General features: G+C 37.2%; 1 protein-coding gene and 1 pseudogene across 2 annotated transcripts in view; both read right to left on the bottom strand.

The window, feature by feature from the left end:
- Nucleotides 1-16,670, bottom strand: part of ANAPC1 (anaphase promoting complex subunit 1) — a 166,810-nt gene that overhangs the window by 5,887 nt on the left and 144,253 nt on the right. For both annotated transcript variants that reach the window (XM_072634682.1, XM_072634684.1), the window contains 5 exons: nt 15,798-15,936; nt 12,895-12,981; nt 11,668-11,763; nt 9,059-9,257; nt 2,199-2,333 (listed from right to left, as the gene is read on the bottom strand). In XM_072634682.1, the coding sequence (XP_072490783.1) occupies nt 2,199-2,333; nt 9,059-9,257; nt 11,668-11,763; nt 12,895-12,981; nt 15,798-15,936 (656 nt within the window). The remainder of the gene's footprint in view (nt 1-2,198; nt 2,334-9,058; nt 9,258-11,667; nt 11,764-12,894; nt 12,982-15,797; nt 15,937-16,670) is intronic.
- Nucleotides 2,344-9,052, bottom strand: LOC140520637 (elongation factor 1-gamma pseudogene; annotated as a pseudogene).

Raw genomic sequence — 16,670 nt, 5'->3', positions numbered from 1 at the left:
AAAGTTGCAGGATGGAAAATAAATCCACATAAATCATCAACATTTCTACACACTACAAACAAAACTCAATAGCAAGAGATAGGAGAAATTGCATTCCAAGTAAATGCAAACAATAGAAAACACTTGAGAGTCTATCTGCCAAGACAAATCCAGGGATTATATGAACACAATTACACAAATAAACAGATCTAAACAACTGGAGAAATATTAATTGTTCACAGGTAGGGCAAACCAATATAATAAAAATGACAATTCTACCTAAATTAATTTACTTATTCAGTGCCATGTCAATCAAAATACCATAGAATTATTTTGTATATCTAAAAAAATTAGAACAAAATTCATCTGGAAGAACAAAAGGTCAAGAATATAAAGGGAATCAACAAAAAAATGTGAAGGTGGTCTATTACAAAGCAGTAACCATCAAAATAATCTGCCACTGGTTAAGAAATAAAGTGGTGGATCAGTGGTGTAGATGAGGTAGACAGTGGTAAATGACCATAATAATCTAATGTTTGATAAACCCCAAAAACCAAGCTTTTGGATAAAAACTCAATGTTTCGCAAAAATTGCTGAGAAAACTGGAAAGCAGCTTGTCAAAATTAATAAATTCAGATATGAAGGCTGATATCACAAGTAAACTAGGGAATCATGAAAATCTGTATCTGTCAGATAGATGGATAAGGGAAAGTTTATGACCAAACAAGAGAAAGAAATGATCATGGGAAGTATACTGGATGATCTTGCTTACATCAAATTAAAAAGCTTTTGTACAAACAAAACTAAGGTAGTCAAAATTAGAAGGAAAACATGAAATTGGGGGAAAAATTTTTTTTTACAGAAAATTTAATGTAAAGACCTCATTCCTTAAATACATAGGGAACTGAGTAAAATTTGTAAAAATAAAAGCCACTCCCCCCCTTGATAAATGGACAAAGGATATGAACAATTTTCAGAAGAAATCAAAGTTTATCTACAGTCACATGAAAAAATGCTCAAAATCACTACTGATCAGAGAAATGCACATTAAAACTCGACTCGTGATGGAAAACACTATGCACATCCAGAGAAAGAACTATGGAGTCTGAATCCAGACTGAAGCATACTATTTTCTTTTTTTCTTTCTCATGGTTTTTTCCTTTTGTTCTCATTCTTCTTTCAAACATGACTAAAGTGGAAATATATTTAATATAATTGTGTGTTTATAGCTTATATCAGATTGCATGCTGGGTGCACAGAGAGAAGGAGAAAAATTTGGAACTCAAAAACTTACAAAAGTGAATGCTGAAAACTAAAACTAAATAAATAAATAAATGATGCTCTGAGACACCACCTCACACTTATCAGACGTGCTAACATGACAGAAAAGGAAAATGACAAATATTAAATATTTAAAAATTGGGATACTAAATGGACTATTAGTGAAGTTAAACTATTCCAATCATTCTGAAGAACAATTTGGAACTATGCCCAAAGACCTACAAACTGTGCATACTCTTTGATCCAGCACCACCATTACTTGATCTGTATCCCAAAGATATGAAAGAAAAGGAAGAGGACCTATTTGTACAAAAAATATTTATAGCAGCTCTTTTTGTAGTGGCAGAGAAGTGGAAACTGAGGAGATGCCCATCAACTGGGGAATGGCTGAACAAGTTGTGGTATATGAATGTAATGGAATACTACTGTGCTATAAGAACTGATGAACAGGAAGACTTCAGAGAGGCCTGGAAGGACCTACATGAACTGATGCTCAGTGAAATGAGCAGAACCAGGAGAACACTGTATACAGTAACAACAATATTGTGAAGACTTAGCTACTCTGATCAACACAATGATCCAAGATAACTCCAAAGGACCCAGGATGAAAAATGCTATCCACCTCCAGAAAGAACCGATGAACACCAAATGCATACTGAAGCATACTTTTATAAACTTTATTTCTTGTCTTATGACAAAAAATTCTCAATTCTAACACTAAAAAACTAAGAATGAATGCAATTAAGATGAAAAGGGAGGCAAAGTTACAGAGTATCTTGGTTCAAATCCTGTTCCTGTTATCTATTGCCTGTGTGATCTTGGGCAAGGCATTTCACCTCCCTGGGCCTCAGCTTCCTCGTCCAGAGAGGAAGAGTGGCTGTGCCTCGCAGGTACCTTCTAACTCAACAACTGGACACAAAAGGGAGATGCAAAATTACCTTCTAGTCCTCCAGCAGACAGCTGTCCTGGGGTGGGAACAGAATGATAAATCAAGAAGCATGCTAACATGCTTAGGTGAGATTCTTCTGTGGGCTGGCCACTTAGATAGGAATGCAGGCACACATCACCTCCAGCTGTTAAAGAAAAAAAAAACCACAATGTAAATTAGTTGATTAAGATACATAATGAGATATACTTATTCTAGAGTGGGGAAGCTGGATGATGCAATGGATAGAGCTCTGGACCTAGAGTCAGGTATACACAGCAAGTATACACAAAATACACATTAAAATATAAGATGACTTGGAGCTGGGGGACAAAGGAGGGCGTAAGAAAGCAGAAACAGCTGGGGACATCAGAAAAGGCTTTATATAGGATTGGTACTTGAAGTGAGCTTTAAGCACAGAGAACTGACACTTCATTTCAGTTCACTTAAATACATTTTAGTTCACTTGTCAATAAGCAACTCATTAAGGAGAAGTAAATATAGTATTAGTCTTGCGTTAACAAAACTAAAAAGTATAAAGTACAAGTTGGGAACTGCTAGCCAAGGGGACTGCCTGAATGGAAGTAGAACATCTAGCTCCCATAAATGTTTACCACCAAAATGCTTGAAGTTCACACCAGACTGAATAATGATAAAGAAATCCAATAGGAAATGATACTAAGTGACTTCTTCTACCTCAACCCAGAATTTACTATTAGTCCAGAAGCCTAAGGGCAATAGGAAAGAGGAATGTCAGCACAAGAAAAGGGCAACTTCCCAGCTTAACCAGAAATAGCTATAGATTCAGAGGTGAGGAACCCTGTGAAAGTGGGGACTGCTGAAGCCCCTTGGAGCAGCAGCAATCAGCATGGTGCCACAGTGCTCAAACCAGACAGCCTAAACCTGGAGATTTCTGAGAAGCCACAGACTCTGTCTGGAAGATTCAGTACTTTGAACCTTAAAGACCATAAGGGAAGGTGAGCTAACCTTGGAAAGCAGAGGTCAGTGCAAGAATCAAGGACAACACTAAACAGGGCCAATGATACCACCCAAAAGAATAGCAGGGGACAGAGCCTGGCTCTCGCATACGACCCTAATTCAGGAATTGAAGCTAGAGAGATCAAAGGAAATATCAACACCAAAAATTATTGCAAATCTAAAGATGCTCCAAAAGAAGAAGCATTAACTCCATAACAACTGCAAGTAGTAACTCAAAAGGAAGCATGTTAATTTTACATAAAGATTACATTTCTACACTTATAAGAAATGAAAACATTTTTTTAAAAAAGGAATAATGGGACTGGTGGAAAGAATTGGAAAGAGAATAAATAGCTTAGAAGAGAAAGCAGTTAACCTTACACAAGAAATGGACTCCATGACTATTAATGGAAATTAATGATTCTATGAAACAGTAAGAAATACTAGAACAAAATCAAGACTGAAAATAGGAAAATATGTCATATGATATAAAAACAACACGGAAAATAGGTTAAGGAAAACTAATTTGAAAATCAGTGAATTCTCTGAAAATCATGACTTAAATCATCTCTTCAAAGAGACTTTAAAAGGGAAAGTTCAAGAGATGTCATGGCCAACATCAAGAGCTTCTATGTTAAGGAAAAAATATTTCAAGCATCCAGAAAGAAAGAGTTCAAGTAGGACTGAATCACAGTTGGGAGTCACACAAGACAATTAGCTTTTATTACAAATGAGATGAGATTTTAGAATACATTACTTCCAAAGGCAAAACATATAAGCTTCCAACCAGGAATTACTTATTCTGCAAAGCTGAGTATAATCCCACAGAAGGAAAAATGGACCTTCAATGCATCAGAGAGCTTTCAAAGCATTTCTGGTGAAAAGACCAGAGATAAGAGGGAACTTTGAAATGTAAATACAAAAGTCAAGAAAAATCTAGGAGGATAAATTTATTGGAGCAATTAGAAATAGGTGTAGGATGGCATAGGGCCAACATTCATAGAAGAAGCAAGTGTCACTTCAGAATGCCAATGTTTTCAAAGGGTAATAAGGGAGCTAAATAGAAGACCTTGGAACAGAGGGTTTCTATTCTGAGGGTCTGAAGAGGGAAAAGAGATGGCTAATGGTTAAAAGTGTAGAAAGGAGGAAGGAGCTTGATATTTTCCATAATTAGCATGTGGGAGAAGAATACTTTTAAATGTACAGAAGAAAACAGAGGGAAGTTCAAACAAGTGGGACAGTTTTGAAAGTAATGTGTAGTAGGATTTTTCATATATTTTTTTTTAAAGCAAGCAGTATGAAATGGAGATTAAGCTAATAGTGTGTGGTATGGCAGCCAAAAAAGTCAAAGTGATTTTAGGCTGCAAAAAGAGAGGCAGACGATCCAGAAATAATGTTGTGATAGCTCTGTTCTCGTCAGACACTCTGGTCTTCTCAGGCATGTGAAGTATTCAGTTCAGGCAGTCATGTTTTGTTTTAGTTTTGTGTGTGTGTGTTCAGTTTCATTCAATGACTGGCACCTCCTTACACAGGAGGAAGCCGGCAGCTAGGTGGTAGCAGCAAAGATGCTCACTTGAAGATCTTGCCCTGATTAAAGGGTTTGCCCATGTGCTGAAAGGCCCCTTCCCAGGAGAAGTACTCTTGGACCATGATCTGGGCCTCCTCACTGCCAGGATTCAGCTTACACCATGTGTAGGACTCATTATCTACCTGCCAGTCTGGACTCGGGGGAAAGCAAGTTCCTGGCCCCAGAAAACCCAGACTCCAGAAATTATGCTGCTGCTGTTGGTTCCAAAAAGATGATGCTGGCAAATGCACTCTTAATCAGCTTGTCCAGGTGCTGGAACATTCCAGTGATGAGGCTGCTACTCATGAAGGTCTGGCTGAGCTCCTTGGGGAAGCGTGTACCACAAGGACCAGCCGTCATGGTCAAAGTGCTCCCAGAACTTCAGCAGGGCCACATTCAGTGTGTCCTTGTTGGAGTACTTTTTGCTTAAATCCATCCAACACAAATGTACTCTTGGGCAGGTGGGCAAAGGGATCCTTGGCCTTGGGCTCTGCAGTCAGAGCCTGGTCATACTCATCCATCTCCTCCTCCAGGTCAGGGACCACCAGCCGCCTTCTTCTCTTCTTTCTGCTCAGCCTGGACTTTCTTTTCTTCCTCTCACGGTCCTTTCTGTTTTCTTGAGGTCTCCTTATTAGGCTGACTCTTGGCAAACTTTTTAGCATTAAATTGTGCCATCTTCTTGCAGAGCTTCACCTCTCCCAACACCACCCAGAACTGTGGCCGGTGGATGCAGGTAAGGAACCAGTGGTATTGGGAGAGGCCTGCCAGAAAGATGGCTCTAGGACCTGTTTATAGAGCCACAAGAAGGTGCACACAACTGTGATGTCAGCCAGTCACACACTCCCCTATGAGGAAAGTCTGGGTCTTCAGGTGGGAATCAAGCAGGCCCAGAATCCACCTCACCTCCTCCTTGACATTCTCTCTGGCCTGTCTGTTGTGGTACATGATGCCCAGAGTGGGGAACACCCAGGTACTGGCTGGAGGAACGATGTCACTATCAGCAAAGTTCACCCACTGGATCACCTAGGTAGCTGCCTCCGGAGTTGAGCCTTGAAAGTCATCACAAAGTACGCAGTGGCACTGGTTTCAAACACACAGAACCCATCAACACACTCAAAAGCTGTAACTGTGCCCACAGGAAATTTTCAGAGGAATTTGGGGGTCCGGTTGGTCTGACCAAAGTGAAAGTGGGGAGGTGTGGACAGTATGCAGATCTGGGTCCCACTGTACTGTGCAGTGATAACGGCCTTGAAGGCCCACCAGTTTTCAGGGTATGTGTACAGAGTCCTGGCCACCACTGTGATTCCAGATAAAGGGGGTGGGGATGTCAGCATTGCCGCAAAGTGAGTCTGGCTTGGGGTGGGGTGGGGTGGAGGGGAGGGAGTGAGGGAGGAGAGGAGAAAGAGGGACAGAGGGCCAGGGTATCATATTTTAAGAAGAACACTGATAAGTTAGGATGTCTGCAGGAGGGAAACCAGGATGGTGATGGTGAAGGGCCTTGAGAATATACCATAAGAGATTCAGTTAAAGAAATCTTTAGCCTGGATAAGAAAAGCATTTGGAAAAAGGCTATTTTATTTCCCTTCTCTGCTTGTCACAAGAATGTAGAACTAGGAATAGTAAGGAGAAGTTGCAAACAAACACAATCAAGTTTGATGGTAGGAAAACTTCCTAACATTTGGAGGTATCCAAAAGTGGGATGGGTTGCCCCAGTAAAGACACGATTTTTCTCTCGTTGGAGTCTTTAAGGAAAGGTTAATGACCCCTTGCTGGGTATGAGATCCTTATCTGTGCACAGGTTAGATTTAAACGATTTTTGAGGTGCCTTTCAATGCTAATATCCTGTGATCTCCCTCCAGAGAGAAGATCCTGACAACCTTTCAAACATTAAAAGATATTGGTTTCATATACATATGATTATATATGTAATCATTAAATCAAGACAACTTTGGAATTGGAAGAGGTCTTTTTGTATCCTTATTTTGACATAGTTAAAAAATTTAGTCATTCCTCCCAGCTCTCAGTACAAATTTAATAAAATGCATTTAACTCAATGGTAAAAATTCTCAAGAAAGATTTAAAAATCCAAGTCACTTTGTAAAGAACTGAACAGTTTACGTAACTGAAGAATATTATAAGACTCTGTCAAAGGCCTTACTGATATCCAGGGATACTGTATATATTTTCTCTACTTTTGATATCTCTTCAGAAGAAATACCAAATATATTCTACTTGTGCCTCATTTGAATTTCTTCTAAAGTCAATGTATTTACTTAGCAGAAAGTTGTACATAAAGAGATTTGCAGTTTCCTGTCACAATATTTTTTCTGTTCCACTTTGTATATAGAAATGCTCATTTTATTTGATATCTAACATCAGAATTTTAAAAACTATACATAAATTTTAAATGGCTAAAAATAAAGTAAATATATTTTACACAATACTCCCCTATGTCTGATTCCATGGCATAGATGAAAGAGTCCTTGATCCAGAGACTGGGAAACTTGGGTTTGATTCCTACCTTAAGGCACAAGCTATGTTACTAGCCTATTTTTTTCTCTAACGGGGATAATACTTGTTCTACCTATCTCACAAGGTTTTTGTAAGGAAAAGTGCTTTGTAAATCTTAAATTTTCATTATATTATTATTATGTATTCTTAGGTATGAAGGAGGACTACAACAATCACTGCAACAATTTTTTTTTTAGAAGTTTCTGATCCTTAGCTCTGAGAAGAAAAGTTTACTACTTCTTAGTTATATTAGTAAATTAATCAAACATTTACCAAATACCTAGAATTTGTTCATCAATATATCATGTATAATGGGAATATAGGAGTGTAAATGGTTCCTCTACTTAAGGAATTTAAAGTCTAGATGGGGAGAAACGTCATAAACACATGTAAAAAAGAAAAAAAATATATTAAATTATGTGAAAGTGAGGAAAGTGCTAATAAGGGAGATAAAGGCTTTGTTTTCAAATTCAAGCTACTAGTTAGTCACAGCGTAAAACTAGAAGCCTATACAGTATAATGTGATTTCTTTAAGCCTGAAGGAAAATGTCAGATTTGTGGTAGGTATTAACCACAAACACATCACTGCAAGTAAGGAATTAAATTTGTCGCTTTCCACATGGGCTTAACATACAATTTCCTTTACGGCTTAGTTTTTATAGAGATGAGTTTCCTAGTAACTCAAGTTTGTTGTTATTCAGTTGTGTCTGACTCCTTGGGATCCCATTTGGGGTTTTCTTGGCAAAGATACTAAAGTGGCTGCCATTTCCTTCTCCAGTGTGTTCTCATTTTACAAATGAGAAACTGAGGACTTGGCCAGGGTCACATGGCTAGTGAGTGTTTGAGGCCGAATTTGAACACGGATCTTCCTGTCTCCTGGTCCAGTGCTCTACTCACTGTATCACCTAGCTGCCTCTTGGTCTCTGCCTGATTGGTTCCAACAATTACTGCATTATATGGCATCTACCTTTACAGGAACGAAGAATTGTTACTACCATTTTAACTAGTATCAGCATCAGCTCACCCTGGCCAGCTGAGATTACATATATATTAGGAGCATCTAAGCAAATAAAGTAATAATAAAAATGAGGCAATGAAAATTCAAAATGAAAACAAGCATAATGACCTTTAAAGCAAACACCTTTTACATGAAACTTTTCTAGAAATATTCTTATTATACCATTTGACTTATAAAAGAAACAACCCTTCCTATTATCATAATAAAACATCAATGCTCTCTGAATCAAATCTTTCTTTCCATGAACAAACTAGCAATGCTAACTACATGATCAAAGTTCCTAAAAATTCACTCACAGAGCTGAAACAATACACATTCATTCATTACACTAATAAGCATTTATTAAACACACACTGTATGTGATGCACTAAAGCTTTTTTTTTGGAAGAAAATTATTCCCATTCTCAAATTACTTACAGTAGGTAAGACAAAGTAAAGCACATAAGAAATAATTAGGGGATATATTAGTGTCTATATTCATAGTAAAGATATTTTATGCACAAATGCCAGAAAAAGAAAAGAAAGTTTAGAAGTAGGACAATTACCTATTTAGAATAAACAGTTTTATTTAAAACTTCAAATACAAAAGATACTGTTTGAGACTTGCTTGAGGACATTTTTTCTGAAGGTGTAGTTAAAATAGGCATTCAGATTTCAGGTCACTAAAACAGAAAGGTTAATTCCTAGATAGGTCATCTGGCTTCTATTCAGACAATTCTTCCCTCATTCAAGAAAACATGATTTTAAAAACTAAGTGCATTGCAGCTTAAAAATCAATGTTGCCTCATGTTTCATTTACCTTGTAACCATTGATCCAGAGCATTATCAATTGTGCACTTCATAACAGGAAGGAATTCAGAGTTCATAAAAAGTCCTCGACTAGGGATCTTATGCATTCTTTCCTGGTGGCTTCTCGAGCTGAAGAATTCTAATACCAACTTTATTTGCCAAAGTTCAAAAGTTTCAGACATTTCCCTTCTTTCTAGTCTTCTGACAGCCTTGAAGAGAAAAGATAAAATACGAATAGTGGTGTTTCATCTACCCAATTTTTATGAATAAGTGAAATTACTGTATAAGGTTCCTATGCCAGAATTTAATAACTCAGGTGCATTAAAAATTTCTCCGTTTCCACATGTCTCCAAATGAGGAGGTCATTTTCCTCCCCCTTTTGGGTGACTTTTACCCTACACATGTGCCTATTAGTCAATAAACATTTATTAAATGCCTACTATGTGTAGGCTACATTGTGCTATTACTGTCATTGTATCTATCTGTCTGTCTCAGTAGAGGACATCTCTTTAATTTGGATGCCAAGAACACTCATCAAGTTGAAATCAATCACCTCTGAAAAACAACAAAGGTTGGTAAAACCATGGTGTGTATGTATACCTGATTCCTAGCTTCAGTACTCTAGAACACCCGAGTCTACAGCAGGTAGTTAATTTCCTTGGCTCTTTGTCCCCAGTGCCTAGCCCAGTCTGTACTATACAGTATGCCCCTTTTAAATATTTGCTGCATTTCAATCTCTCAAGATGAAGTGAGATAAGCAAACTTGGAGGGAAGAGAACTGGGCAGAATCCAAGAGGTAGCAATTCGATTCCAAAATTCTGATATTTCTCAATCTTTCACTAAATGCAAAGCAGAGGACAAAGTCCCTACTCTTAAAAAGTGCCTTCTATTGTACTTACATGGATAAGTAAAGACATAGTGCTCTGAGCAGGAAGAGAACACTAATGGGAGGGAAGAGAAGAGATTTACAAAACGTGGTAGCTTCTGAGCTACACCTTTAATTAAGGAAAACTAAGGATTCTTAGGAGGCAGAGCTAGGGAGGATGTGTATTCTAGGCATCCAGGGCAGTTTACGTAAAGACATGGAGTAGATAGGAGATGGAATGCTGAGGTCTATGAATAACTAGTATTTCAGTTTGGAGGAGAAAATAACAGGAAAGGGAAGCAATGTGAGATATTTGGAAAAGTAGGCTGGAGACAAGTTGGAGAAGCCTTAATGTTAGGCTAAAGAGCAGGGAAGAAAAAGCAGCATAGATGAGCCATCTCTGGAGTAGACCTGTTTTCAATAATCTGCTCAGTAGCCACTATGTGCTCAGAAAGCAGGGAAGAGAAACCAGTCTGAAAAAGCTGGACCATATATACCTGGAGGCAGTAGAGAAAGGTCCAGGTTTGGAGTCAGGGAAACCTGATTCAAATCCTGTCTTAGACACTTACTAGCTGTATGATCCTGGGCAAGTTATTTAAACTCGGTCTGCCTCAATTTCTCATTTGTAAAATGGAGATAATAGAACCTATCTTTCCGAGTATCTGTAAAGTGCTTAGCATAGGCCAGGCACATAGTAGGTACTATATAAATGTTAGTGGCTATCATTATTGTTAAAATGGGGATCTTACCTCCCTCCATTCTTTGAAAAGGAGAAAGAAGTCGGGCGATCAGTGTGAAACACTGAATATAACATTAGATTTTATTGAAATGTTACTTAGAGTGGTGGTGCCATACTGGACTGGGAGTCTAAAAGACCTGATATATAAAATCCAATCTCAGATCCTGAAGAGTTCAGGCTAACCACAGGTTGCCTTAGTTTCCTCACCTATAAAATGAGGACAATAACTGCTTTTACCTTAGAGGGTTATTGTGAGGATCAAATGAGTTAACATACATAAAGTGCTCTGCAAACCTTAAAGTGCCATATAAATGCTGGCTATTATTGTTATTATTCCTTTTCCTTTTTTATTTTTTATTATAGAAGATGGCTTGTTGGGAGAGGGTAGACAGTACAGTAGTGAATATACGTGACACAACAATAAAGGATATAAATAAAAATTTATTTTTGAAAAGAGTCTTATCAAGAAGGTTGCTTTGTTTAGAAATACGTTCCAATATCTATCTTTTTGATGGCAGAAATTTCATCATTAAAGATTAATTTACTGGTTTGTTTTATTCCCTGTTAAAATGCAAATAATTTGGATAGAACAATTTAAGTTTCATCGGTTATTTTTACCTTTGTATGAATGAGTTTATCTGATTAGTTAAGGCGATGATAGAGGAAAATATGAAGCAACCAGATATCTGAGGGGAATGGGAAGAAAAAGGATTCCCCAAAGGAAGAATAGAAGGGAAATAAAAAGGGAAGGCTGGAAACACTAAAGGGACACTTTGCCCACTTCACAAAATTGTGCACAGCAAGCTCTTAACAATATTCTTACTGTGTAGGGATAATTCTTTTTCCTTTAAATGCTGTATGAATATTTGATGAGCTTGAACATATTTAAAAGATGCTTATTTCTGAGAAGAATATAGAAACCAATAAGGTAAGAATAACAAACATCACTGGTAAGAAACACAAAAATCACACCAAAACATTTTTTCCCCAACCCCACTCTCTACTCATCAAGTACCTGATCTATTGCTATGTATGCAGGGAGCATCTCTGGATTCTCCTGAGTGACACATTCATAAAGTATTGAAGAAAAGAGATCAAGAATTTCCTGTTTCTGAAAGACACAAATTACATACAGTATGTACAGAATATATATATATATATTGAATATTTCTTAAGTATCTCCTATGCACAGTATTATGCTAGATACTATAAGGGATACAAAAGTATGACAGTTTCTCTTCTTAAATAAGAGTCTTACAATATACTTGAGACTGAAACACACCTTAAAAAGTAAATGACAATAAAGGAGGGCTTATCAAAGGATAATTTGGATAGATTTAATATTTCAAAGACATGGAATTTCAGAGATGTATTTTGTCTCCAAAACAGATTATGAACTCTCCATGAGAGCTGTCATGGCCTAAAGCCAACAAACACCACCAACTTGTGGCTAATTTGGTAATGAGGCCCTCCAAATTTAGGCTGGACCTCTGAAGACAGACGTTAAGCTTTTCCAAACATCTGCCAAAGTGTCTATTCTAGGGTCACCTCCTAAGCATAAGGAGACAACAGTTAACTGGATTAAGCTGCAAAAATGGATGGCAGAAAAAAGTATTACAGGAATTCAGAAATGAGAAATATCAACAAGGGATGGAATGAACAGAAGAGATACCATGAAGGAGATGAAATCTGAAAGGACTGGTAAGAAGAGAATCAGACATAGTAGAGGAGAAAGAAAGAGTGGAAAGACGGTAGGGATAGAGGAATACAGCATGGGTGACAATGAAATAAAACAAGTAGAATCATGTAGGATGGACAGTAAATTAATGGACCATATTATCTCAAGAGATATTTGCAGGTGAAAACAGAAATCTAAATTTAAAAGTCTAAGATAAATTTAGGTAGAGAGCTGCAATAGATTATGAAAGGAAATGAGGTTTTTGAGAGTATGGCCCTAACTTCTTGAATCTGTTATCAGGGGATGATAAAAGATTTTTTTTCAAATCATTCTTTAATGTCATTATCAGAACATGAGGCTATAAATGGACTGCTAGTTTAATTCTCAATGCATTTCTTATATTCTTAAATTCAAGTACTGAAGCTTTAAGACTATGGACAATTCTTTCTCTGTTTCATACAGAAATGTTTCACTTCTAATGCTATCAATCTCTAAAAGGTTAAAAAAATGTTTTTTATTGTTCAAAAACCAACAGGAGAAACAATGAAAAACATAATAAAATACCTGGCCCAAGTTCACAGTTGGTTTGCAGAAATATTCAGCAAATGACAAAAGTGCTGGATCAGAGGTGAAAGCTGAAATAGCTTCTGGCTAAAAGAAAGTAAAATGTAAATAAGCACCAGGAGTTTACTCACTGCTCAAACTTAAAATATATATAGTTATAACAGACCTTTTCTTCCCTTGAACTATAACTCATGTTAGGTCCAAATAAAAAACTTAATGGAATTTAACAAAATTCTTGCTAAAAGAATACATAAAAATATCTGGAGAAATTAGGCTGCAGACCTATTAAACACTGACCATGAAAAAATAACCTTCCTAATTCTTTCAAAGGGACTATACAGCACTAGTAATCTCTGTCAATGCCTGACTAAAATAAATCCAAGGTTGAGGAAAAGATTTAACTATTAAAAAAACCACAAAAATCATATTGAAAGAAATAGGAAAGAGTAAGTAAAAATAAGTCAGAAAATAGGGGCTTTCAGTATATGTCTATGCTCTTTTCAAAACACTAGATACAGAGCTAGAAAGGACTTCAGAGACCATCCAGAACAGTAGTGTCAAACTCAAATAGAGACAGAGGGCACACTGACTCAGAAAACCACAAATTAACATTATCCATGCTGTACTGTATTTTTATTTATTTGGTTAAAGATTTCTCAATTACATTTCAATCGAGTTGAGGCTGCATTCAGAAGTCATGGTCTTTAGGTCTCAAGTTTGACACATCTGATCCAGAACACCCTCCCCACATACACCCCATTTTAAAGGTGAGGAAACTGAGACTCTAGGAAGTTAAGTTACTTGTCCAAGGTCACACAAGTAGCAAGAGTCAAAGATAGGGTATGAATCCAGGTCCTAGGAACTTAGAACAAGGGTTTCTTCCAGTATACCACACTGTCTCCTCCCTGATGTCATGAGAATGGACAAACAACAACCACCTCTCTCTCCTCCACCTCTGTCCACATAAAGATTAATACCATTACTTGTGGGCGCTCTGCCCAAAGGAATATAAATTTCGATTGCTGAAACCTAGCAAGATACCCTGAGGTTAGGGACTTAGATTACTTTTTTATGGACACACCTTAAACCCAAATCACTCTGACTCTCACTGACTAGTCAACAGTAGGTCCCAGCCCAAGCTTCACTTGGTCACTGTTTGAATTCATATGGCTCAGAGTGAGTGTAAATAGCAACTGTTTCTGTTTTGACCAGAAACCCTGAGGATCTTTCCCCTCCAGACTGATTTTATTTTTTTTGACTACATAAAAGAGGCCACTCTTTGCCTCATTTTTACCTAGCCTTAATCACTGAATGAGGGTTGCCTAAGACAAACTGAAACCAGGGTAAGACCTTAGCTTAAAAAGGCCAAGGTGGCTCGGGAGAAGAGAGTGAGGCTGGTGACTTTACACAACCCTGTCACTTGAATTCAATTCACTTTCAAGTCACGACATCTCTGGTTCTCTTTGAGAATGAAGGACACACAACAAACAACAACAATTTTTTTCTAAAGTTTTGTGGAGCAGAGATATCCAGAAATATCTTCTAAACTTTACGTACTTCTCCCTTCGCTTTGGAGTTGAACATAATTACTTGTGATTTTTATTTTCAGAGTGTTAGGCATTAGTAAATTTGTCCTTGAGTTTATGCCTGTATCACACAAAACACTGTATAAATATATACAATGCTCTACCTGTGGTAGAGCATTCTGAGCTCGTTTTCGTCTGATCAGCCAGTCAAACACACTGAAATTTCACTTTACAACGGTGATGTCATTTTGGTCCTCTTCGAAGACAAAGGACAACAACCATAAATGTATAATTGCAGAGAGTAAACTTCTCCCAAAGAATTCCTCAACTTTATTCTGCCAAACAAAACCTAATAAGGTAAAATAGCCAATCAAATTTATTAAGTATCAAGAACAGTACAGCCTAAGACATCAGTACTAGTTGATACTTGCATAATAAATAGAGGGTTGTACTGGAATCAGGAAAACCTGAGTTCAAATTCTATTGCAGTCAATTTTTAAAAGAGTGATCCCTGGGTAAGTCACTTAACCTCTCTCAGCCTCAGTTTCTTCATCTGTAAAATGAAGGCAGTTACAGTACCAGCCTCAAAGCATTTTGAGGATCAAGTGAGATAATATTTGTAGTGCTATGCATACTCTTAAAGCTACAAATGCTAGTCAGTATCATAGTTGCTAATGCAGTTTAGAAAGCATTAAGAAATTTCTTTCTTTTTTAAATTTAATGCCCACTACTTTGAGGAACAAAGCACTAATCTTAGTCATCTCAATATCCATTTGCTTGTGGTGACTGATTTTTGAAGTTTGGTGACTATATCTTGAAAGCTGTATTTACTTTAGACATTTATTCCCAATGACAGAAACTTAAAGGCTAAAGATTTAAGTGTGGTTGCTTTATGGCAGAATTACTCAATTTCTAAAACTTCTAAAATTTTTATATTAATATCAAGTGTACAAATGTATTAGAAAAAAGATCTTTTTGTGACCTTTACACTCAAAATAATGAAATCTGAACAAATGAAAAGACAAAAGTCCGAAGTGGCAGAAAATAGCAGGCAAATGACAACCCTTGATCAGTACTGAAATTAGCTAACGGGACAAACTGAATTCCTAAAAAAGCAATGACTTCTTTTCATAATATATACAATGTGCCACTCTACCTGCTGCTAGAAGGTAAATATTAATAAAAAAGCTGGCAGGTTTGCACCAAGTGTCCCATAGACACCAACCCCTATTTGACAAACTAGTCTTTTATTTCAAAGTTACTTTGCGACTTGGCAGCAGACTCAAGCAAGAGCCACCAAGAAAAAAAAGTCAGAAGGCCAAGAGAAACTAAGGCTGTGTGACTGTTCTTTCTCCCCTTTTTGCTTATCACCATTACCTTGAAAGCCCTGGCTTCAGAATTCCTGTGGGTGACTGTTTGAGCTAACAAACTTTGCCAGCCCATTGGATCTTCCTTGTAGGAGAGTTGCCCCGCCCTGAGTTTCACATATAAAACTCCATCCTTGGAAAGGATTGCTCTGGAAGAAAACAAGACTGAATTCAATATACACCCTTACTGTAGTTCTAGGTAGTTCAAAAGTGTAGTGTTCTGTAGTACAATGAATGCTCACATGTTCCCAGAGTCTAAGGTAATTCCTGGAAGAAACAAGGCTATTGGATTAGAAAAACATGCTACTTCTCATTTATATTACTTTTTTGTCTGGATTATGGGGGAAGACAGAGCATTGTGACTACTCCTCCTTAATCTTAGTACCTTCCCTCTTTTGACCTCTCTAACTGATCCTGTTATCTATCTTATTTGTTACAGAGATATTTGCATACTGTCTCCTCCGCTAGACTGTGAGATTCTTGATAGCAGAGAAGGTTTACTGCCCTTCTTTGTATCCCCAGGGCTTAGCAGAGAGGCTGGTATACACAACAGGTGATTAATAAATGTCTGATGACTTGACTTATCTTCATTCTACTACTAGCTATGTAACATTGGAAAAGTCCTTTAACTGCTTAGTTTTGGTACCTTTAAGAAATGGGGACAATAATACCTGTCGTACCTATCTCACAGGTTTTTGTGAGAATAAAACTCATTTGTATACCAGCGTATAAATACATGCATATGTATATTATGTATAATTGTAGACAGCAAAACACTACATAAATAAGATCCTTGAAGACAATGACTATTTCATTTCTGACACCCAGAGCCTAGTACAGTGCTAGGAAGGTAGTATGTACTCACTGTTTACTGAACTGAATT

The sequence above is a fragment of the Notamacropus eugenii genome, chromosome 1 (genome assembly GCF_028372415.1).
Source record: "Notamacropus eugenii isolate mMacEug1 chromosome 1, mMacEug1.pri_v2, whole genome shotgun sequence".
Lineage (NCBI taxonomy): Eukaryota > Metazoa > Chordata > Mammalia > Diprotodontia > Macropodidae > Notamacropus > Notamacropus eugenii.
The sequence above is the reverse complement of the archived record's forward strand: the minus strand, read 5'-3'. Positions and strand labels throughout refer to the sequence as shown.